At 44.0% G+C, this 25,213-nt stretch overlaps 3 protein-coding genes across 4 annotated transcripts in view; 1 reads left to right on the top strand and 2 right to left on the bottom strand.

Annotated features, from left to right (window-relative positions):
* tgfbr2l (transforming growth factor beta receptor-like) overlaps nucleotides 1–4,122 on the bottom strand; it is a 29,521-nt gene extending 25,399 nt beyond the window's left edge. For both annotated transcript variants that reach the window (XM_038720010.1, XM_038720009.1), the window contains exon 1: nucleotides 4,089–4,122. The gene's annotated coding sequence lies outside the window, so the exon portion shown is untranslated. The remainder of the gene's footprint in view (nucleotides 1–4,088) is intronic.
* LOC119903767 (alpha-aspartyl dipeptidase-like) lies at nucleotides 1,599–18,418 on the top strand. Its single transcript, XM_038720011.1, has 8 exons — nucleotides 1,599–1,926; nucleotides 2,972–3,060; nucleotides 3,523–3,597; nucleotides 4,615–4,694; nucleotides 8,055–8,228; nucleotides 16,012–16,071; nucleotides 18,081–18,163; nucleotides 18,256–18,418. Exons 1-8 carry the CDS (start codon nucleotides 1,832–1,834, stop codon nucleotides 18,314–18,316), a joined length of 717 nt encoding a protein of 238 aa, XP_038575939.1. The 5' UTR covers nucleotides 1,599–1,831; the 3' UTR covers nucleotides 18,317–18,418.
* A 338-nt stretch (nucleotides 18,419–18,756) lies between these two features.
* The window catches only part of itgav (integrin, alpha V), a 65,376-nt gene continuing 58,919 nt past the window's right edge, over nucleotides 18,757–25,213 (bottom strand). Inside the window, 1 exon segment of the mRNA XM_038720012.1 lies at nucleotides 18,757–24,818. Within this exon segment, the coding sequence (XP_038575940.1) occupies nucleotides 24,726–24,818 (93 nt within the window). The 3' untranslated portion in view covers nucleotides 18,757–24,725.

Raw genomic sequence — 25,213 nt, forward strand, 5'->3', positions numbered from 1 at the left:
AGAAAAATATTTTAGTTTTGTAAATAAAATCTGTTTTGAGGTACTTTTCTTTTAGTATTTGTACTTTTCAGAGGTTCCTGCTCTTCATTCTGTGTGACGAATTTATAAACACAAACTATCAGCTGTGAAGTTAGTTTTTGATCCTGACTGACGGCTGATGGTCACAGTTTGATCTCTGCTGCCGCCTGCTGGCCACATGGTGCCACTACAGTCAGACTGAACTGGTCACATGACAAATGATCAGAAGACAGAAACTGTGCATAAAAACAATGAAAACAAAAATAATCAGCAGAAATGTAAAAGACATTAAAATGTTCATATTCACAAATGCATTTAATTTATTTGTAAATATGTTGATTTTATTCACAAATATGTTTTATTTGTGGAATTTCTGTTTAATATTTGCAAAGCTTTTGAGTACAAATCTTCTATTCGTGTTGTAATACTAATAGTGAGACAAAATGATCTCCATACAAAGGGTTCATTGGGAATTAACTGTTTCAGACAAATACATTTGCTAAAACATACAATTCTACTTTTTATTTTATGACAGCTCTTGTAAATGCAGAGAATAAATTAGCCTAATTAGCTAAATAGTTATTGAGTTACTCCATTTTATGTTATATCAATAATAACACTAACACGTTTGTTACCTATGAAATATTGTAATTCTTTAGAGATCCTTTAAAACATTTTATTCTTTTATTCTGAAAAAAAGTAGTTATATTTGTTCAGTGAAGCTGCCTTTCAAAATAAAAGCACTGAATGTCCAGAGCTGCAGGATGTTTAGACGCTTTATGTTTACAGAATACTTTCATCTGCCTTGAACCATAAACACAAGGAAAAGTCTAAAACTGGTGTTTAGTCATTTTAATGAAGAGAAAAACTTTATCCACCAAATATGTTACAAATAATAAATATTTACATTTGCATTAAATGTTTTTCTATAATATATATTTACTCTTTTCCTGAATGAATTTACGATATTGACTTTAAAATTTTATAAAAACAAAAAAAAAAAATATATATATATATATATATATATATACACACTGCAACTAATAATTACCTTCATTATCAATCTGTCGATAATTTTAATCAGTAATCGATTAATCTTTAGTGAAAAATACCCATTGCAGTTTCCTGCTTATTTTATTCAGCCAACAGTCAGATATTCAGTTTACAGTTTAATTATAGTTAGAATCTTATTGGAGGAGAAGCTGGAACTGGACAATGCGTACATAATTGATTAATAATTGGATCAATTTGTTGTTGGTCGATCAATCGATTAATCATCTACTTTATATTTAATGTTACATTTAAACTACATTTTTGAAAATATAGTACTTACAATTAACTGTGGTGTTATCCATTATTGACTTTATCTCTTTTGACTGTTATGACTGACTGTGATGAAATGGAAATTTGTTTTGATTAGAAAAAAACAAATTGTGATGATATAAAAACATTTGACACATGTGCCTTTTGTAATTTGTGAAGTATTTGTCTAAATGTATTTGGTGTAGAGCTGTGATGATGGCGCTTTTATTCTGAAATAATTGTGCCGGAAGTACTAGTGTTGTTTCCGCCGGTGGAAAATTTACATAACGTATATAAAGTTTATATCAAGTTAATGTTTGAGTGCAACTAAAACTTAAAGCAGATAAATTGACCCGGGGTCTGGTGCGTGGCTCCTGCAGCAGATGCCCGCAGGTCTGCAGGCCGTCTGAGAGCAGCTGTCGGCGGGACCACAGCCGGACTGTGACCGCGGACCTCTGGACTCTGCAGCCGTGAAACCTCCGCAGCTTTCCTTCAGTTTCTGCGTGCAGACATGAAGAGGAGACTCCTGCTGGTGTCCAACTCCACCCTGCACGGCAGCGGGTACCTGGACCACTGTCAGCACCACATCTCACGCTTCTTCGGAAAGTAAGTTCAGTGCAGAAAGTTTCTCTTGTACGTCGGCAGCGAATTCTATGCAAAATTCGAGCAATTTAAAATAATCATCGGCAAAAACACGTACGTCTCTGCAAACATGTTTAATAACCCTGCTTGAACCAGTAGTCGTGTGATAGGATCAGAACACAGGCAGCAGTTTAAGAGTCACATTTTAATAGAAACAAAAAAATCTTCTGAAAAGATCTGAAGTCATGTTGTAGAAGGTTTGCATTAAATGCTTAACGATCGTTAAAATGCTTGATTTTGTAAATAGAGTTTGGTGTGGAAGTGTGACTAGAACACTTTAAATCAGTAGTCGTGTGGTTATAACGGAACACAAGCAGCAGTATCAATATTTTTATTTGAAAAAACAAAACCATCTTTAACGTCTGAAGTCATGATTTGTATTAAATTAAATTCTTAACGTTTATTAAAATGCCCGATTTTCTAATGGAGTTTGGTGTGGAAGTGTGACTAAGACTAACCCATTTAAAAAGTTTGATTAAATCTCTGATAACAAATGTCTCTATGAACATGTTTAGTACTTCTGCTTAAGATCAGCACACAAGCAGCAGTTTAATATTCATATTTTAATACAAACAAAAGAAATCTTATGAAAAAATATGAAGTCATGTTGTAGAAGGTTTGTATCATTAAAATGCCAGATTTTTCAATGGAATTTGGTTTTGAAATCCGTCTAAAACCATCAGCATTTAAAAAGTATGATATGCTTCATGGCTGATGAATCTCTAAATAAAAACATACATGTTCAGTAAATCAGTTGTCGTGTGGGAAAGTTACAAGCAGCAGTTTATAATGCATATTTTAACCAAAAATCTAATTAAAATGCTCGATTTTTCTATGGGGTTTGGTGTGGAGAGACGTGAGCTTGTAAAATCTGACCTTGAAGTGAAACTAGAAGGCTGTTAAATGAAAGGAAACAGTTTTAAGGTTTAATCACTCGATGCTGACATCATGAAGTCTTCTGTGACCTTTCCCTCTGTTTTAATGCCAGTCAGTGTTTTCTGTGTTTCAGAGATGTGAAGCGGGTGCTGTTTGTTCCGTACGCTCTCCACGACAGGGACGCCTACACCAAAACCGCCAGAGACAAGTTTAAGACTCTGGGTAAGTCTGTGTGTGTCACATTATCAAGGGCAGGACGTACTCTTTCCAAATATTCACCTTCTATAATCATTCATAAACATAAGTATTACTGGATGAAGCGTCATGTATATTCTGTGTAGTGTTTATAGTATATGTAAAGATATTCTGCTACTTTTTAGGCATTTTCTACACATTTTTCTGTATAATTTTTGCAAGCTTTGATATATTTCAGTATTTGCATACATTTGAGTTGTGAGTTTATGAGACGCATCCAGCTGAATCTAATGCAACACAACAGCCCTGCGTTGAATCTGACATTTTATTCTTACTGAAAGGTGTTTCTGCTAAATATTGTTTTTAAATATTAGAAACTTTCATTATAAATCCAGTTTATCAGCAGCACAAACGTCGTAACCTTCATGGAGGAGGAGTCACTGCAGGACAGTCTGTGTACATTTCATGTGGCGTGTTTGGCCCCCGCAGGTTACGAGGTGGACGGCATCCACGAGGCCCCGGACCCCGTCGACGCCGTCCGGAAGGCTGAGGGTATTTTTATAGGTGAGGAAAAACAGGATTACACAAATAACAGAACCCAGGTTTCATGTTAGTCCCTTTGCTAAAAGGTAACTATTTTTCAACATGGACCCTGTTAAACTTAATTTCTGTTTTTATGAGTGGAGTCTGGTGATATAGTGACTTTCTGGTTAAACAAAAATAATCTTACTCTTTAAAAAAAGCCATAATGCTGTCAGACACTTGTAAGAACAATCCGAGCCTGTCGGCGGCCAAAAACAACCCCATAGTGGACAAACTTTGATGCAAGGATTACGTTACAGCCCCGTTTCACACTGCTGCCGACCGCAAAAATACCAACGTTGCCCTTTAAGATCGAATTTGTTATGAGACATTTTTAATTATAAACCACCCCTGACCTGTGGATCTGATCTGCACACGGTGTAGATACAGAATACAGGTTTAACTGGAAACAGGGGTTTTGGGCCCAAACGCAGACAACATGAACGTGATTCATTACAAAAAGAGAGACTTACAGCTGACATGAGGTGAAGCAGGCAGTCTGAGCAAAACACAGTGTCCACAACAAGCACGAGGAGGTGACCGTCCACAGGGAGACAACCACTTTATACGCACAGCAGAGGGTAACACGGCACAGGTGAAGACCGTCAGGGGAATGAGACAGGTGCGCAGGAACACAAGACAACGACACGGGATGCAGAAACCTACAAAATAAAACAGGAAACACTGAAAACACTCACCCACCACACCAGAACTGTGACACATGTTGGATGTTTGTTTGCAGGGGGAAACATTCAGAGACTAATTTCACACTTTGTTTTGCCTTGTGGGAGGAGACAGAATTTATTATAAAAATAGAAACTCAAAGGCTGAAAGAGTTGCTGCTGCAGCTGACTGACAGCTGTGATTTCTGTCCTCGTTTCCCATCGTTCCATCCTCCTTTCCATCCTTGCATCTTTTCTTTCAGTGTGGTTTCCTCCCCCCAAACAATCCCTCCTCTCTCTGTCGTTTAGATATAAATGTTAATGTATTGTTTTGTAGGAGGAGGAAACACTTTCCGGCTCCTGAAGAGTCTCTATGACAACAAGGTGGTGACGGAGATCCGGAGGAGAGTCCTCGAGGTGACGCACAAACACACGATATATTAGCTCACTGCGGATTTATCTGTTTATATGTCAACTGATTAAAATGCCTGAGACGTGTTTTGAAGCTGTCGCTGCTCAGAGCAACAGCAACGCAGAGCTGGTTTCCTGCTCTGACGCCATCACCTAGTTTATAACCAGACGCCCGGTGTGACAGAGAGCTGACAGCAAATGTAGAAAACAAAACTGAAATCCAGGGTTGGGTATAAAGAACTGCTTCCAAGTTGGAAAAGTTACCAAATTTCCAAGAACCGTGGATTCATTAAGCCCCGTGCGTTTGTATTCTCGGTTCCTGACTTCCTGCATATCTCAGCTCCTGACTGAACTGCAGTGAGCGTTTTACAGTCCATCAAAGTGTCTCCTATCTGCCAGCAGCTGCTACACCGACCTAACATCACCTCATGTGTTAAGTCAATAAAGCCTGAAGAAGAGAGTCCTTCTGTTCTCGGTCCTGGACCGTGGCGGACTGCGGCAAACGCTCCAAAGTTTGGTTTAGCTTCACTAACAAACTGCACCAGCTGCAGTCAGGAGGTTTGGTGCGAGGGAGGAAGCAGCTCCGACATGACGAAGCGTTTCCTTCAGCACGGTGTGAATCTGAAGGAACGCTTCACCGTGTTCAACGTGTCGCGCTCTCCCGGCTACAACGACGCCCCAGATCCAGCTAACGCTAACAGTAGCAACGCCTCATGTCCAAAACACAGGTGAGCCGACGTTCACCTTTTATACTGAAGGGAAACCGACGATGGCTACAGATGAGACGAGTCCCAGAGACGCCGCTCTAGGACAGAGACTCACTTTAGAGACATGAAAGGGAGGACAGACTGACTCGGACTGACTCAGACTGACTGACTCAAACAGACTCAGACTGACTGACTCAAACAGACTGACTCAAACAGACTGACTGACTTGGACTGACTCAAACAGACTCTAACAGACTGACTCAAACAGACTGACTGACTCAGACAGACTCAAACAGACTGACTGACTCGGACTGACTCAAACAGACTGACTCAAACAGACTCAAACAGACTGACTGACTCAGACAGACTCAAACAGACTGACTGACTCGGACTGACTCAAACAGACTCAAACAGACTGACTCAAACAGACTGACTGACTCAGACAGACTCAAACAGACTGACTGACTCGGACTGACTCAAACAGACTCAAACAGACTGACTCAAACAGACTGACTGACTCAAACAGACTGACTGACTCTGACTGACTCTAACAGACTGACTCAAACAGACTGACTGACTCGGACTGACTCAAACAGACTCAAACAGACTGACTCAAACAGACTGACTGACTCAAACAGACTGACTGACTCTGACTGACTCTAACAGACTGACTCAAACAGACTGACTCAAACAGACTCAAACAGACTGACTGACTCTGACTGACTCAAACAGACTGACTGACTTGGACTGACTCAAACAGACTCTAACAGACTGACTCAAACAGACTGACTGACTCAGACAGACTCAAACAGACTGACTGACTCGGACTGACTCAAACAGACTGACTCAAACAGACTCAAACAGACTGACTGACTCAGACAGACTCAAACAGACTGACTGACTCGGACTGACTCAAACAGACTCAAACAGACTGACTCAAACAGACTGACTGACTCAGACAGACTCAAACAGACTGACTGACTCGGACTGACTCAAACAGACTCAAACAGACTGACTCAAACAGACTGACTGACTCAAACAGACTGACTGACTCTGACTGACTCTAACAGACTGACTCAAACAGACTCAAACAGACTGACTGACTCTGACTGACTCAAACAGACTGACTGACTCTGACTGACTCAAACAGACTCAAACAGACTGACTGACTCGGACTGACTCTGACTGACTCTAACAGACTGACTCAAACAGACTGACTGACTCGGACTGACTCAAACAGACTAACAGACTGACTGACTCAGACTGACTCAGACAGACTGACTCGGACAGACTGACTCAGACAGACTGACTCGGACAGACTGACTCGGACAGACTGACTCGGACAGACTCAAACAGACTGACTCGGACAGACTGACTCGGACAGACTGACTCGGACAGACGCAGTCTGTCGTGAAAAAAATTACACTATACAATATAACGATCACAGGGTAAAAGTGAACCACCGCATCCCCCTACAATTGAGACAAAAGACAACGATATTAAGGATCAACATTGTTCCTGTACAGCTGGTCGGCCTCTGTTCATTATTGTTATAGATCATTAAAAAGCAGAACAGCAGGACTTTATTAGTTGCATTCAGCAGGAAGTTAGCTTGCGTTAGCTAACTAAAATCACATTTGGAACGATCCACAGCCGACATTTATCTGGATTTATTTTAGGTTTTGGAAAGAGAATAAATCGTACTTCTCCTTTCAGCCTCTCTGGGTAGCTGCTGTAACTATTACAAGATGTCTCAGGAACAGCGTTTGAACAGATCTTAGAAAAATACGGCAGAAGAAATCTGGTCAATTCTAAGAAAATCGATAGATTTCTAGACAATCCTAAAGTGATACATCTCAATTTCTTTCTAACTATGAATACAAAATGCACGTGAAAAAGTTCAATCCAAACTGTTAGAAAATTGCACAATTCTGCTGCTCACGCTTTTCAGTCTGTAAATTAAAACTACAGAGCAGCTATGAAACATTATTATAAAAACATTTCTTTATAAAAAAGCAAATTCACTGAATTTAGTCTATTCTGTACATCACATTATATTGATAACTGTTCAGTGACACAGCGTTGTGCTGCCCTTTCAGCACCTACTGATACCTGTATTTTTAGGCCAATGGGAATTTTGGGTTTGAGTTTTGACCCTTTGCTGTAGCTGGTCTGAAGCAGCAGATCAAGCCAGTGAAGTTAGCAGCTCTTTTTTATTTCACACAGAGCTCAGGAAGCATACATACTTTAAGTATTTGCACAGTGTGTCTCAGGATGTTCAGCAATGCTAATGTTCGCTAGCACGTCAATGGAGATTCTCATTATACATTAGCACTGAGCTAACCGTCAAAGCTCTATTTATTTTATGTATCGATATGACGGGCTGGAATATCGATACAGTATCATGGAAAAATGTATAACGATATTTTGCTGTATTGATTTATTGGCACACCCCTAGTGATGAGGTGACGTCAGCCTCCTCATCGCTCCTCACACAGCTGTTTCTTCACGTTCAGCCACACGACAGCGTTTATTCATCAAGTCTGTTTCGTCCTCTTCAGGCAGGAAACTCTTTAAAAAAAAAGAATTTCCATTCCATCCTGTTTCCTTCACTCCCTTCTTCTTTACACCCCTCCATCCTTCCCTCCTCCTCCTCCAGGACGGCGTCCCCTACATGGGCTCCAGTGCCGGCACCAACGTGGCCACCGTCAGCATCAACACCACCAACGACATGCCCATCGTCTACCCTCCGTCCTTCTCCGCCATTGGCCTCGTCCCCTTCAACATCAACCCGCACTACCTGGACCCCGACCTCAAAAGCCGCCACATGGGGGTGAGTCAGAACCTGCAGTGATGCGTAAACAACCCCGTCTCTTTGTATTAGAGGACTTCTTGGGTCAGAGGAGACGATCAGTGTCACTTCAAAGACCACATGAAACTAAAAGGACTAGTTTACGTTTTTCAATAATCCTCTCATGCCCACGTTCACATTTACAGATTATTCAGTCCCTCTGAGATTTCGCCATCGCAGCTATCAACACAAATTCAACAAATCTCTGTGAATTCAGCGAGACTTTTCTGCAAACCTGAGCTCTCATCGCCGTTTTCTGCAAAACGTTGTCACACGTCGGTAAACTCACTTCCTTGTTTAGAAGACGCAGCAGACGTGTGTGACACCAACGTCTCACGTTTACCTACTACAATAACAGCAGAGGGCCGTGAAGACCAGGATCCAGATCTTCTTAACCAAAGCGGGGAAGCTGTTCTGCAGAACGTGCAGCAGTGAGGTCAAACATAAAGAAAATCGTCTACTGAAAAAACATGCGGAGAAATTGTCAGAAACACATGGAGGTGACACAGGCTGCTGCATCCCGGTCAGCTGCAGGAAAGAATCAAGGTCAGATGGTTTAAATATGCAGGTCAGGGTTAATGATTCAACTACAATCCTAAAGATAATTCCCACAATTTCATCACAAAAACATCACAACTTTCATCACAATATCTTAGAAAAGCTGCTGCAACAATCACAAAAAAGTCCCTCAAGATCCTGAATAATGCGCATCTGCAGATTAATGCGCATCTGCAGATTAATGCGCATTTGCTGTTTTCATTCCTGACCATCAGTGGTGGAAAGTAACTGAGTACATTTACTTAAGTACTGTCTGTAAGTACAAGTTTCAGGTACTACATTAGTCTTTACTCCACTGCAGATAAGATTGTACATTAACCAAACAATCGATAAGCTTGTAAGATATAACGTGTTATCAAAGCTTAAACCTCCCAGTTTGTCTTGAGACCTTTTCCTCTGAGTTCAGAGTCTCTGAGTTGTTGTCAGAGAGACGTTCCTCGTCTAAACTGATCACATGGTTTCATTTCAATAATGATCGCTAAAAATCAAATATCCAAAAACTGAAAACATATTTGTGAACCAGAACTTTGTTAATTAATCAGAACCAGTGCTTTAACTACATGAAGCTGATAGTACTTGTGTTGGATTTCGAATGCAGGACATTTTCTTGAAATGGAGTATTTTTACATTTTAGAAATGGTAGTTTTACTTAAGGACATGAGTGTTTCGTCACTGAGCTGCAGCAGCAAGAGTGAATTTTGTCCTGATATAAAACACAGTCCGTTTATAAAAAGGAAACTTTGCTGCGTAGATAAGGACGTAGTAAAACACTGGCGTCTTTGTCTGGCCGGCTGATCATTTGCCGTATCAGTCACCGACCTCTTTAATCTTTCCGTTATCGTCGTCCAGACTTTAACGTCAGTGACTGCAGGTTGTCTCTTTTTGTTCACCACAGCAGTTTTTCACAGCTTCACATGTTGCAGAACTTCCTCAAGCAGGAAAACAACCAGAGATGCACCGTCAGCAGTCCCGGGCGTCTGACGTGTGGAGGTTTTTATTTAACAGTCCCACAATCCCTTGCTGCTTTACGTCTCTGCACATGCTGTTATCTTACTGAAATAGGATGTTTTCTGATGAGGGCTGCAGCTAAATGCTGTAGTGTCCTGTCCACAGTGTGTGGTGTGCGAGGGCGCCACCTTGTGCTCATAGTGGGTTATTTATTATCATATTATTATGATAAATATAATATTATAAGAATTCTGAGGGTCCTCTTCTGTTCAGCTTGGAAAACTGATACAAAGTACAGTACAGCAGTGTTTTCTGTCCTGCATGTCAGTGGACAGAAGTGTATTATTACCCCAGCTGTACTGTATGTGAGGACAGTTTTGCGGAACTTTACTTGAGTATTTACATGTACAGTATCTCACAAAAGTGAGAGTACCGCTCACATAGTTGTAAATATCTGATTAAATCTTTTCATGAGACAACTCTGAAGAAATGACCCTTTGCTCCAGTGTAAAGTAGTGAGCGTACAGCTTATATAACAGTGTAAAGTAGTGAGCGTACAGCTTATATAACAGTGTAAAGTAGTGAGCGTACAGCTTGTATAACAGTGTAAAGTAGTGAGCGTACAGCTTATATAACAGTGTAAAGTAGTGAGCGTACAGCTTATATAACAGTGTAAAGTAGTGAGCGTACAGCTTATATAACAGTGTAAAGTAGTGAGCGTGCAGCTTGTATAACAGTGTAAAGTAGTGAGCGTGCAGCTTGTATAACAGTGTAAAGTAGTGAGCGTGCAGCTTGTATAACAGTGTAAAGTAGTGAGCGTGCAGCTTGTATAACAGTGTGAAGTAGTGAGCGTGCAGCTTGTATAACAGTGTAAAGTAGCGAGCGTGCAGCTTGTATAACAGTGTAAAGTAGTGAGTGTGCAGCTTGTATAACAATGTAAAGTAGTGAGCGTGCAGCTTGTATAACAGTGTGAAGTAGTGAGCGTGCAGCTTGTATAACAGTGTAAAGTAGCGAGCGTGCAGCTTGTATAACAGTGTAAAGTAGCGAGCGTGCAGCTTGTATAACAGTGTAAAGTAGTGAGTGTGCAGCTTGTATAACAATGTAAAGTAGTGAGCGTGCAGCTTGTAGAACAGTGTAAAGTAGTGAGCGTGCAGCTCGTATCACAGCGTAAAGTAGCGAGCGTGCAGCTCGTATCACAGCGTAAAGTAGCGAGCGTGCAGCTCGTATCACAGCGTAAAGTAGCGAGCGTGCAGCTCGTATCACAGCGTAAAGTAGCGAGCGTGCAGCTCGTATCACAGCGTAAAGTAGCGAGCGTGCAGCTCGTATCACAGCGTAAAGTAGCGAGCGTGCAGCTCGTATCACAGCGTAAAGTAGCGAGCGTGCAGCTCGTATCACAGCGTAAAGTAGCGAGCGTGCAGCTCGTATCACAGCGTAAAGTAGCGAGCGTGCAGCTCGTATCACAGCGTAAAGTAGCGAGCGTGCAGCTCGTATCACAGCGTAAAGTAGCGAGCGTGCAGCTCGTATCACAGCGTAAAGTAGCGAGCGTGCAGCTCGTATCACAGCGTAAAGTAGCGAGCGTGCAGCTCGTATCACAGTGTAAAGTAGCGAGCGTGCAGCTCGTAGAACAGCGTAAAGTAGCGAGCGTGCAGCTCGTATCACAGTGTAAAGTAGTGAGCGTGCAGCTCGTATCACAGCGTAAAGTAGCGAGCGTGCAGCTCGTAGAACAGCGTAAAGTAGCGAGCGTGCAGCTCGTATCACAGCGTAAAGTAGCGAGCGTGCAGCTCGTATCACAGTGTAAAGTAGTGAGCGTGCAGCTCGTATCACAGTGTAAAGTAGCGAGCGTGCAGCTCGTAGAACAGCGTAAAGTAGCGAGCGTGCAGCTCGTATCACAGCGTAAAGTAGCGAGCGTGCAGCTCGTATCACAGCGTAAAGTAGTGAGCGTGCAGCTCGTATCACAGTGTAAAGTAGCGAGCGTGCAGCTCGTAGAACAGCGTAAAGTAGCGAGCGTGCAGCTCGTATCACAGTGTAAAGTAGTGAGCGTACAGCTCGTAGAACAGCGTAAAGTAGCGAGCGTGCAGCTCGTATCACAGTGTAAAGTAGCGAGCGTGCAGCTCGTATCACAGTGTAAAGTAGCGAGCGTGCAGCTCGTATCACAGTGTAAAGTAGCGAGCGTGCAGCTCGTATCACAGTGTAAAGTAGTGAGCGTGCAGCTCGTAGAACAGCGTAAAGTAGCGAGCGTGCAGCTCGTATCACAGTGTAAAGTAGCGAGCGTGCAGCTCGTATCACAGTGTAAAGTAGCGAGCGTGCAGCTCGTATCACAGTGTAAAGTAGCGAGCGTGCAGCTCGTATCACAGTGTAAAGTAGCGAGCGTGCAGCTCGTATCACAGCGTAAAGTAGCGAGCGTGCAGCTCGTAGAACAGCGTAAAGTAGCGAGCGTGCAGCTCGTAGAACAGCGTAAAGTAGTGAGCGTGCAGCTTGTATAACAGTGTAAAGTAGTGAGCGTGCAGCTTGTATAACAGTGTAAAGTAGTGAGCGTGCAGCTTGTATAACAGTGTGAAGTAGTGAGCGTGCAGCTTGTATAACAGTGTAAAGTAGCGAGCGTGCAGCTTGTATAACAGTGTAAAGTAGTGAGTGTGCAGCTTGTATAACAATGTAAAGTAGTGAGCGTGCAGCTTGTATAACAGTGTGAAGTAGTGAGCGTGCAGCTTGTATAACAGTGTAAAGTAGCGAGCGTGCAGCTTGTATAACAGTGTAAAGTAGCGAGCGTGCAGCTTGTATAACAGTGTAAAGTAGTGAGCGTGCAGCTTGTATAACAATGTAAAGTAGTGAGCGTGCAGCTTGTAGAACAGTGTAAAGTAGTGAGCGTGCAGCTCGTATCACAGCGTAAAGTAGCGAGCGTGCAGCTCGTATCACAGCGTAAAGTAGCGAGCGTGCAGCTCGTATCACAGCGTAAAGTAGCGAGCGTGCAGCTCGTATCACAGCGTAAAGTAGCGAGCGTGCAGCTCGTATCACAGCGTAAAGTAGCGAGCGTGCAGCTCGTATCACAGCGTAAAGTAGCGAGCGTGCAGCTCGTATCACAGCGTAAAGTAGCGAGCGTGCAGCTCGTATCACAGCGTAAAGTAGCGAGCGTGCAGCTCGTATCACAGCGTAAAGTAGCGAGCGTGCAGCTCGTATCACAGCGTAAAGTAGCGAGCGTGCAGCTCGTATCACAGCGTAAAGTAGCGAGCGTGCAGCTCGTATCACAGCGTAAAGTAGCGAGCGTGCAGCTCGTATCACAGTGTAAAGTAGCGAGCGTGCAGCTCGTAGAACAGCGTAAAGTAGCGAGCGTGCAGCTCGTATCACAGTGTAAAGTAGTGAGCGTGCAGCTCGTATCACAGCGTAAAGTAGCGAGCGTGCAGCTCGTAGAACAGCGTAAAGTAGCGAGCGTGCAGCTCGTATCACAGCGTAAAGTAGCGAGCGTGCAGCTCGTATCACAGTGTAAGTAGTGAGCGTGCAGCTCGTATCACAGTGTAAAGTAGCGAGCGTGCAGCTCGTAGAACAGCGTAAAGTAGCGAGCGTGCAGCTCGTAGAACAGCGTAAAGTAGCGAGCGTGCAGCTCGTATCACAGCGTAAAGTAGCGAGCGTGCAGCTCGTATCACAGTGTAAAGTAGCGAGCGTGCAGCTCGTAGAACAGCGTAAAGTAGCGAGCGTGCAGCTCGTATCACAGTGTAAAGTAGTGAGCGTACAGCTCGTAGAACAGCGTAAAGTAGCGAGCGTGCAGCTCGTATCACAGTGTAAAGTAGCGAGCGTGCAGCTCGTATCACAGTGTAAAGTAGCGAGCGTGCAGCTCGTATCACAGTGTAAAGTAGCGAGCGTGCAGCTCGTATCACAGTGTAAAGTAGTGAGCGTGCAGCTCGTAGAACAGCGTAAAGTAGCGAGCGTGCAGCTCGTATCACAGTGTAAAGTAGCGAGCGTGCAGCTCGTATAACAGTGTAAAGTAGCGAGCGTGCAGCTCGTATCACAGTGTAAAGTAGCGAGCGTGCAGCTCGTATCACAGTGTAAAGTAGCGAGCGTGCAGCTCGTATCACAGCGTAAAGTAGCGAGCGTGCAGCTCGTAGAACAGCGTAAAGTAGCGAGCGTGCAGCTCGTAGAACAGCGTAAAGTAGCGAGCGTGCAGCTCGTAGAACAGCGTAAAGTAGCGAGCGTGCAGCTCGTAGAACAGCGTAAAGTAGCGAGCGTGCAGCTCGTAGAACAGCGTAAAGTAGCGAGCGTGCAGCTCGTAGAACAGCGTAAAGTAGCGAGCGTGCAGCTCGTAGAACAGCGTAAAGTAGTGAGCGTACAGCTTGTATAACAGCGTAAATCTGCTGTCCCCTCAAAATAACACATCACACAGTGTATGTGAAAGTGAAAATGTCCAAATTGGGCCCAATCAGCCATTTTCCCTCCGCGTTGTCATGTGACCTCGTTAGTGTTACAAGGTCTCAGGTGTGAATGGGGAGCAGGGGCCACGAAGCAGGATTTGAGCTTGTCCAGGTAACTTCGGGGTTAACCCTGCTGGGTTTTCAGCACCACGACGGTGGTTCACTTCTTACTGGGTAGATCTCCATGGTAACTGATGCAGAGCGGCTAACCTGCCCCGGAGCAGGTTATGTTCCAGATAAGAGATCAACGCTGTGAAAACGCCGCCTACTGACCAATCAGCTCTCTTGGAAAATGACATCACGATCTGTAGGAAATCCCACAGACTGTTTTAGCCAATAAGCTGCTTTATGTTTGCAGCGGTGATGTGGAGAAACTCTTGACTATAACGATATTATCCTACAGAGACTGATTAAAAGCTCTTAAAAGGCTGTTGTTGCCTACAGGTTTTTACAGCAGGATCAGCCTACTTACTGCTTTCAAATGTGTTTAATATTTTTTATTTGCTCTGTCTGTTTCACACACCCTGATGCAGCCGTTTAAAATAAATGTTTTATTTGTCTAATGTGAGACTGAATATTATGAGCAGTTTGGTAGGGATATTGAAATAAATTTTAATATGCTATTTATTTTAGGTCAGTAGACTATACTACATTTTAATATGGCTTTCTTAGGCCTACTACAGAGACTGTAGTCATGTTCCTCCCACCTGTGGGTGCAAAAGGTGGGACGGTGAGTTTTCAGCAGCCTAAATGTTGAGATTCAGTCTTTCAAACATTATTTGAGCACATTTTATGGCATGAATGGAGTTTTTGTTTCATTGCTTTATGAAGTTAATTTAGAACAATGTTTGGACACTTTTGAGTGTGTTAAATAAATTAATCTCATTTTTGAAGTGACAACAAGTTTTTAAAGTGAGTTCGAACGACCACGTCTTCAGCGCCCGAGCCTTTTAATGTGGAAACGCCGACACAGCCGAGCTGAAAGAAGAACGCTTAACACATCAAATCAATGCATATTATAGACTACGCCTGTTCATTTAGGCATTCACACTGATTTTATGTGTCCCTGCATGTGTCAGATGCAGACGTGCTGCTTAGACCAGGTCGTATTTCTGTTGTGTCACAGTTGACGCTCTGCTGCCAGTAGACTTGTTCATGTCTTTGATTGGTCTGTTGACTCTGCCTCTTTGATGTGAACGCGCTCCCGGCTGGATTGGGAAACCCTGGGTTGAGTTAGCGAGTTGATAACCAGCTTCGGTGTTATCGCTCTCACACTCCCTCATCCTGGTCACTGGAAGTTCAACATGGCAAAGAACTCTCTGAGGATCTGAAAAAAAGAACGGCTGCTCTACATAAAGATGGCCGAGGCTGTAAGAAGACCCTGAAACTGAGCTGCAGCACGGTGGCCAAGACCATACAGCGGTTCAACAGGACAGGTTCCACTCAGAACAGGCCTCGCCATGGTCAAACAAAGAAGATGAGTGCACGTGCTCAGCGCCATATCCAGAGGTTGTCTTTGGGAAACAGACGTATGAGTGCTGCCAGCATTGCTGCAGAGGTTGGGGGGTCAGCCTGTCAGGGCTCAGACCGTACGCCGCACACTGCATCAAACTACACGGCTGTCATACGAGAAGGAAGCCTCTTCTGAAGATGATGCACAAGAAAGCTGCAAATAGTTTGCTGAAGACCAGCAGACTGAGGACACGGATTACTGTTATTTATAAACCTTTGTTTAAACAGGAAAAGTCCCATTGAGACACAGTCTCTTAGTGAATGATGAGGCCATTAGTTGTGTTTATCATGATAGAAATATATTTTTATGAAACATCCCTAACGCTGTGTGTATGATGTTGTTGCAGGAGACCAGAGAGCAGAGGATCACCCAGTACCATGAAGAACCTGATACTCCTTGTGTCCTGGTGAGTTTTGTTGTCTCGGTCCAGTCGGCATAATGCAGCTTTGCAGAGTGCTAATACTCGCACTATTGCAGCCTTTACAACCACCGCTAGCGCTACTGCAGCCTTTACAACCACCGCTAGCGCTACTGCAGCCGTAACAACCACCGCTAGCACCGCCAGCGCTACTGCAGCCTTTACAACCACCGCTAGCACCGCCAGCGCTACTGCAGCCTTTACAACCACCGCTAGCACCGCCAGCGCTACTGCAGCCTTTACAACCACCGCTAGCGCTACTGCAGCCGTAACAACCACCGCTAGCACCGCCAGCGCTACTGCAGCCTTTACAACCACCGCTAGCACCGCCAGCGCTACTGCAGCCTTTACAACCACCGCTAGCACCGCCAGCGCTACTGCAGCCTTTACAACCACCGCTAGCGCTACTGCAGCCGTAACAACCACCGCTAGCACCGCCAGCGCTACTGCAGCCTTTACAACCACCGCTAGCACCGCCAGCGCCACTGCAGCCTTTATAACCACCGCTAGCGCTACTGCAGCCGTAACAACCACCACTAGCGCTACTGCAGCCGTAACAACCACCGCTAGCACTGCCAGCGCTACTGCAGCCGTAACAACCACCGCTAGCACCACTGCAGCCTTTACAACCACCGCTAGCACCGCCAGCGCTACTGCCGCCGTAACAACCACCGCTAGCACCACTGCAGCCTTTACAACCACCGCTAGCACCGCCAGCGCCACTGCAGCCGTAACAACCACCGCCAGCACCACTGCAGCCTTTACAACCACCGCTAGCGCCACTGCAGCCTTTACAACCACCGCTAGCACCGCCAGCGCCACTGCAGCCTTTACAACCTCCGCTAGCACCGACAGCGCTACTGCAGCCGTAACAACCACCGCTAGCGCTACTGCAGCCGTAACAACCACCGCTAGCACCGCTAGCGCTACTGCAGCCTTTACAACCACCGCTAGCCCCGCCAGCGCTACTGCAGCCGTAACAAGCACCGCTAGCGCTAATGCAGCCGTAACAAGCACCGCTAGCGCTACTGCAGCCGTAACAAGCACCGCTAGCGCTACTGCAGCCGTAACAAGCACCGCTAGCGCTACTGCAGCCGTAACAACCACCGCTAGCACCGCTAGCGCTATTGCAGCCTTTACAACCACCGCTAGCCCCGCTAGCGCCACTGCAGCCGTAACAACCACCGCTAGCGCTACTGCAGCCGTAACAACCACCGCTAGCACCGCTAGCGCTACTGCAGCCGTAACAACCACCGCTAGCACCGCTAGCGCTACTGCAGCCGTAACAACCACCGCTAGCACCGCTAGCGCTACTGCAGCCGTAACAACCACCGCTAGCACCGCCAGCGCTACTGCAGCCGTAACAACCACCGCTAGCGCTACTGCAGCCATAACAACCACCGCTAGCACCGCTAGCGCTACTGCAGCCATAACAACCACCGCTAGCACCGCTAGCGCTACTGCAGCCGTAACAACCACCGCTAGCGCTACTGCAGCCTTTACAACCACCGCTAGCACCGCTAGCGCTACTGCAGCTGTAACAACCACCGCTAGCGCTACTGCAGCCGTAACAACCACCGCTAGCACCGCTAGCGCTACTGCAGCCGTAACAACCACCGCTAGCACCGCTAGCGCTACTGCAGCCGTAACAACCACCGCTAGCGCTACTGCAGCCGTAACAACCACCGCTAGCGCTACTGCAGCCGTAACAACCACCGCTAGCACCGCTAGCGCTACTGCAGCCGTAACAACCACCGCTAGCACCGCCAGCGCTACTACAGCCGTAACAACCACCGCTAGCGCTACTGCAGCCGTAACAACCACCGCTAGGACCGCTAGCGCTACTGCAGCCTTTACAACCACCGCTAGCACCGCTAGCGCTACTGCAGCCGTAACAACCACCGCTGTTTTGTCTTTGTCTGTGTGAGCGCGCTGAGAAGGCGACTCGCCAGCGTTTATTAGAGAATTTGTGGTCATTTAATTTTGTGCATTTTCAGGGTCTGAGGGAGGGATCCCTGCTGCTGGTGGAGGGCGACAAAGCCACACTACTGGGAACCACCAAGGCCAGACTCTTCACCCGGTAACACACACACACACACAGAGTGCATGGAGAACCTGACAGCACACCAGTAACACCAGTAACACCAGTAACACCAGTTTTGTGTGTTTTAGGGGGAAGCCCACAGTGGAGTACGACCCAGGTAGTGACCTCAGCTTCCTGCTCACACGTTGACCAATCAGAGGGAAACAGGAAACAAGTGCCAGTGTCTCACCCTTTCACAATATTGTTGTGGATGAATGTTGTGGTTGAAACACAATAAATATTAAAAGTCCACGGCGTCTCTGTGAAGATGTTTTCTGTTAGTGTGTCAGACACTTAACAGCTGTGCATGTACTGAGACGGTTAGATATAAATATGTACAATTATGGTACTTTTCTAACTTACAGAGTGCTTCAACAAAATGTCAAACACCAAGTTATTACGGTTACGTAAGCATTAAGTTACACGTATGCATCGCAGAGAGCAGCTAACGTTAGTCTCGTCTCTTCTTCAGTCTTGTAAGAATTTATTTTACTAATATATAAGTGGACAGTGTCGTTAACACCATCTGTGACTTCTGTCATGTATTTCTGATCAAGTTAAAAATAACAAAATCAAGACAAAAGAGAGAATAAAATGTGAACAAATCAGTTTATTTCAGCTCAAAAGGTGAAATCATCTCTTTAAGAAATGTGTTGATTGTTATTCTCTAGGTGAAAGAATACATACATCAAAAATAGTCCATATTTTCTCGAGGCAGAAAGAAAGAGACAGTGTTAGTATTAAATATAAAACAGACACACACCAGCAGGACCGACTTCAAATCACTGATTAGCTCTGTCTGATTTTATTTCAGAGACTTTCCCAAACCTTTTCTTTAACTGTTCCTGTTCAAAGTTTAACAGCTGTCCTGAGAAGTTACCACGAATGTTTAATAAATCGCTTCTTTTGTTGAATATTTTTGGTGGTGACTGCGTTGAAAGTGAATTGACGTCGGTCCTGCTGAACCCTGCAGACGAGGGAAAAGCTCTCTGCCAGTTCAAACTCCGACGTCTTCAGAAATATCTTTATAAAAACAGAGTCGGGACGCACAGATGCTCCTGAGACCAGTTCTCCTTTATCACCTTTCATAAACGCAGCAGACCCTTAAAAAATGTCTCAGGGCCACAAATCTGATCAAATCTCTCCCACACAGCTGAGCTGAGCTACTGAGAGTTAAACTAAATATTTAAAATAAATAACAGCTAAAAGTGTTTGTTTTAAACTTTGCTGCTATAGAGAAAGTTTTCAGGGCCTTTAAAGGAATAATTAACATTTTGGGAAAAACTCTCACTTTCTTGCTGAGAGTCAAATTAGAATATCAAAACTCTTTAATATGAAGCTCTATCAGCACATGGTTAGCTTAGCTTAGCATAACGACCACGACCACATGGGATGAATGTATTTAGTATTTCAGGACCCATAATTATGTTTTTTATTGCAGCGACCTATAGCAGTCTGGTGATGTATTATTAGTGAGAAAGTCCGCATAAGGAGGTGGACGGGTAAAATCCAGGACTTTCACACAGGAGAACGACTTTCAAGTCCCGTGTAAAACCAAGTAACTGTTGAGGTATAGAGCGCCCAAGTCCATGGGACCTTATTTCGGGAAAAATATGTACGTATGTATGTCAGCGGTGAGAGACATCTTATTTTTGAATTACACACGTTGTTTGTCAATTTAAAAGATAATTTTGTTGTTAAGAAAGCTGCAGTTTTTCATTAGACAGTAAAGTTACACGTTGTTTTGTGTGAAAACGGTTCAATGAACTACATTTCTCGTCTTGCACAATATACGTCACCAACATGTTAGCGCGGTAATGTTAAGCTAACGTTTATTGCTTGGTTGCTGCTAGCTAAATAACCATGTTACACGCAGAAATATCTCACCTGATCCAACGACTCTTGGTCCTTTTATCACATCATCCTGTCAGTTCTTTGACGTTAGCTTCAGTAACGTTAGCTTCAGAAACGTTAGCTTCAGAAACGTTAGCTTCAGTCATGGAGAGAAAAGGTTATGACGTGACATATGCAACTTTTGGGTTTGGGGTCTTTGTAATTATGTATTTTCAGTCTTATACTTCAACAGTTTTACATCAAACTGCGACTTTTTTGACTTTGAAATATACATTTTAAACTGACAAACAATCGTGTGTAATTCGGAGCACAATTCAAACGGGATGAAACAATTAGTTGTCTTTTGCCGTTGAATAACGTACTTATTTTTTCCGAAGTAAGGTCCCATGGTGGTCCACCGGAAGGGGCGGGGCTTATGTTCTCTAAAGTGAATTTTAAGTTAAATACCATTTTTTAAATTCTGTCAAATTCTGAGTTATGTAATGAACTTACTTTAAACCAAACCACAAAGCTTTCCTAAACCTAACCAAACTGCGAGTGTTTCACAACATTAACCATGCGTTTGATGTCATGTGACTACAATAATAATAATAATAATAATGAAAGTCCAGTCGCTGAACTGGTACAAGAAACGCTCGTATTTGTTGTTCTGGGAGGCATCGACAAACAAACTTAATCTGTCCTTTAGGTTTGTTTTTACAGATAAAACAAGATATAACGTGTTCAGGGTCGCAGTTTCTAAGCTAACATGAGCAGATGCCGGATTACCAAGGGAGGTAATTATTTTACAGGGACCCCAAACATGTCCCGTGTGTTATCTTATATTCTGAATATGTACTGTTTAGTATCTGGACAGAGCTGTAAATGAAGTTGGTCCCAAATAACCACCAGGAGCCGTTACCAGGATGGCTGCCGAGTGGCGGGACTTCGGCTAAGCTAACTGGCTGTAGCTTCATATTTAGCGAACAGCCAAGAGAGTGGTTTAAATCTGAATATCTGACTCTCAGCAGGAAAGTGATTCGACGTGTTCCTTCAACACGTTCACACTGCGAGCAGCTGAGCTACTTGTGAACGAGTCGGCGTGAGAGGACAGGAGTGATTCTGTGAAAACAGCATCAGAGCATCCCTAAACCCAGAAACCAGGAGCCTGCTAACGGTGACTTCTGGTGGCGGCGGCGGCGGCAGCGCAGGATCTTCAAACAGGGAAGCAGCAGATAAGAAGCCAAAGTTATTTCACCATTTACTGGATTAATAGACTTTTAGAATAATCGCCAACCTTCAACATTATTTGATGACACAAACCCAATATGGGTAAAATTCATAGCAACGTCTTTTTTATCTTGTTTTTTATATATATATATTCACACACACACGAAACATAAACCTGCTGCTTTCAGACCATGTTGCATTTTCGCTGCCGGAAACGACTCTGAAATCTGACGACAAATACTATTTTTTTTTAAAATTACAAAAATCAAACATGTGGAAGAGCAAAGGCGCCTCAGTGCAACTGCTCGTTAAGCCCCGCCCTCTTTAGTTCCTGCTGCTACGCCAGTCCATCTTTCTAACAGTTTAAAACGACAACGCCGACAGATTTCGAGAATGTTGTAAATGTGATCTTGAATAAACACTCGATGCTAAACAGACTGAAGCTAATGCTAACAAAGAGGCAGCACTGTACTGCAGTGGAGAGCGAGTTAGTCCCGGTGAACTGATTATTACATTAACAGCTTGTTCTCAGCTGTAACGTGGAGCTGCCTCAAACATGAGATGTGACGACACACCTGCTTAGATTCTAGTTTTACTTATTTGTTTTTAATCTCAATTCTGTTATTTCGATATCGTGTCTCCTTCCACTGTGAAGCGTTTTGTGACGTCTGACCTGAAAACATGTTTTCTCAAACTGACGTGTTTGGCGGCCGTATCTGTCTCAGATTTACACTACAGGACAGAAGTTTTAGTTTTAGCAGCAGAATAACCAAAAGAAGGTAAAGACAATGTTCAGGTCAGAAAAACTGAGAAATAATGTAAATTTCAGAGATTTAGAAGTAATGAGTTAATAACTTCCAGTTATTCTGCAGCAGTGGAAGGAAAGTAAACTCATGTCTACAGTAAACACCTTGGAGCAGCCTGTTAATTCAAATTACATCTATTATATATAATATTAATGAGGGAAGACAGAGACGCTGGTCATCAGTTGATCCTACCGTGACATAATGAACAAAACATCTTCATTTAGTTGTTAAATTTAGATCTGAAAATGTCTTGTTTTGATGGCGTAAATGTTGTTTTAACTTTTGCTGCTGACTTTGGTTCTATTTAAGGTTTTTCACTGAACTTTAGCTGCTCACATTTACAGAAGAACTACAAACATGGCGGCTGTTCTAAAACGTCTGACAGGTAGAGTTAATAAAAAGATCCGGACAGAGCTGCTAACGTTAGCTTAACGTCTTTCCAACACAAGAACTCATCACTTGCACTGATTTTCCACCTGAGCATTGTTTAGTTTGATGGAGCTGAAATGAACGGGACACAAACAAATTACTGAAAATCACCAAAGCAGCTTCCCGAAGCTGAGCAGTGACGACCCACACCCACAGAGCAGGAAAACTTTATCAGGGTCAATATATAATAACACCCCATATCAGACTACACCACCTGTATCCAGGAACAGACACCTGAATGCGGCTCATCAGCCTTATTCAGACGCACACATTAATCACTCGTTCATAAGCAAAATATTTCACTGTTTTTTGGCTCATTTTGATAAATCGAGTCGAGATTTTTAAACTGTTTGTTTGTTTTTGGGTGTTTTCAGTGTTTCACGTGGAGTCTGGGAGGAGCAGCCAACGCAGTGTGGAAGCTAAAGCCACATTTATACTTCTGCGTTGAAGCTACGTCGCAGCCTGACTGCACCTGCCCAAAAATGTAACTACACGTCAGGGCGACGCAGAAGTGCGATTGGTCGGCTTGGCGGCATTTTCTCCAAGCAAACAGGAAGTGCTCTGTGCTTTGAAGCCAATTTTAGTAGCGGCCAAACCAGCGGCTATAACAAGATCAATATTTGTGAGCGTCACAATCGCAGAGCAAGTTTTTTATAGTTTCTCTATGATTAGGTTTTTATTTTTGTTTCGTTTTGACTTTCAGTTAATTTGAATTAGTCTTTCAAGCAGGTTTGCCAGTTTAGTTTATTTTTTGAAAATGCTCAGTTTTAGTTTAGTTAGTTTTAGACTTTCTGCGTGGACTAAAAAAGAGACTGGATTTCATATCCACCAAAAAAAACTCGGCTCACGTCGGCTCTGTGACATAAAAAGACGTTTATTTCGGCGAGTTTTTCAAACAGATGGTAACGTTTCAGTAATTGTTTTTTTCCCAAAGGCTTGTTTTTATTTTATTTCAGGTAACAAAAATGTTTTTTCACACCTAGTTTTAGTTATTTCATTAGTTTTAGTTAACGACAGTAACCTTGCCCTCTCGACAGGACTCACTTCACTGCCAGAATTTCACGCATCCGGTCCGATAACATTTGGAAAGTCTAGAAGAGCTGCACAATGATTATTTTACTCCCATTCGAGTTAGCGGAGGGCTAAACAGGAAGATATAACGCTGTAGCGCCACCGCCAACTAGCGTTTGGCGGTGTAATTGCAGAATGACTCAGACACCAACGCACAAGTATAAATGCGTGGGCTGAAGGCTACGGCATAGACTCAACACAGGCTTAAGCCTTATTTATCCCTCTGCGTCTGTGTCGTTCTGCAATTACACCGCAGAACGCTAGTTGGCGGTGGCGCTACAGCGTCCACTGTGTTGATGTTTGTAAAACTGTATAGGTGCGGCTGGTGTGGCCAAATGTTATCGACCGAATGGATCACAGTCCGATGGTGAAACGAGTCATGTCGCTCGGGGTGTGGCGCTCAAATATATTGATCCACCGTGTTATAGCCGCTGGACCGGCCGCTACTAAAATTTCCTCCAAAGCACGGAGCACTTCCTGTCGGCTCTGAGGCACTGCGTGGCTACCCAGCCGACCAATCACAGTTCTTATGGTCCGCGTTGCCCCGACGTGTAGTTACATTTTTGAGGAGGTGCACGTCAGGCTCTGGAGGAGGGGACGGGGCTGCACGTTGGCCATGCCACCGACTCGACGCAGAAGTATAAAAGAGACTTAACCCTGCGAGTCCAGATCTTCCTCCCCCGTAGTGAAACCCAGAGAGGATCACCTCCCTGTTCTGTACAAAAGTCTCTCAGAAAACAGTGTTTGATCCAAGAAATGACTTTATCAGCAGTTCTGGACTTTTTCTGGGCAATAAGTGTCAACAGTTCATCAATCGTTTGGGGTTTGGACACAAAAAAAAGTGCAAATTAAATATCAGGCCAAACTCCCAAAGCTCTGGTGCAGACGAACGATCTTCTCTCTATCTCTACGTCTCTATCTTTACGTCATGAGCGTGGCACCAGACTGAACATGTGACTCTCAGAGAGGATTTCCCAAAGTTTAACTAATGTTAAAATGTTAAAGACTTCCATCTGTGACCAGTGTAACTCAGGCGGAGCTTCTCTTTTGGCACAAACATAACATGACCAGTTAAAACAAAAACAAAAAAACACATCCAGTACCATGATCTGCATCCAACAGTGAAAACAGTGACTTTCTCTAAACGGCCGTTTAACCCCAAAGCTTTCTGTACAGGCAGAGCTCGGCCTCTAGGTGTCAGTGTTGCCGTTCTCCTCCGGCTGCAGCTGCTCCTTCTCAGTGCAGTCCTCCTGGGGGGGGCGGACCCGGTTGAAGAATCCCAGCTGAAGAGGAAGAGAAGAAACAGTGGGGGCTGATGAGTTTAGCATTTTACATTTGTGTTTAAAGTGTTGTTGTCGGGTTAGTTTTTTTTAAGTCGAAACTGATAAATAAAAACCGACCATTTTATAAACATACAACAAAAAACAGAAAAACAAGACAGTTAAAACAGGACAGATGAGCTGTGAGTGTCCCGTAACAGACTCCAGACCTTTTTAAAAGTATCACTTTTGGCAACGGAACCTTTTTAAAGTATCCGTTTTGGCATCGGAACCTTTTTTAAAGTATCACTTTTGGCAACGGAACCTTTTTAAAGTATCCGTTTTGGCAACGGAACCTTTTTTAAAGTATCACTTTTGGCATCGGAACCTTTTTTAAAGTATCACTTTTGGCAACGGAA

This window comes from Micropterus salmoides, unplaced genomic scaffold (assembly GCF_014851395.1).
Source record: "Micropterus salmoides isolate LMB-PRFRI ecotype aquatic unplaced genomic scaffold, ASM1485139v1 Ms_hic_scaffold_15, whole genome shotgun sequence".
NCBI lineage: Eukaryota > Metazoa > Chordata > Actinopteri > Centrarchiformes > Centrarchidae > Micropterus > Micropterus salmoides.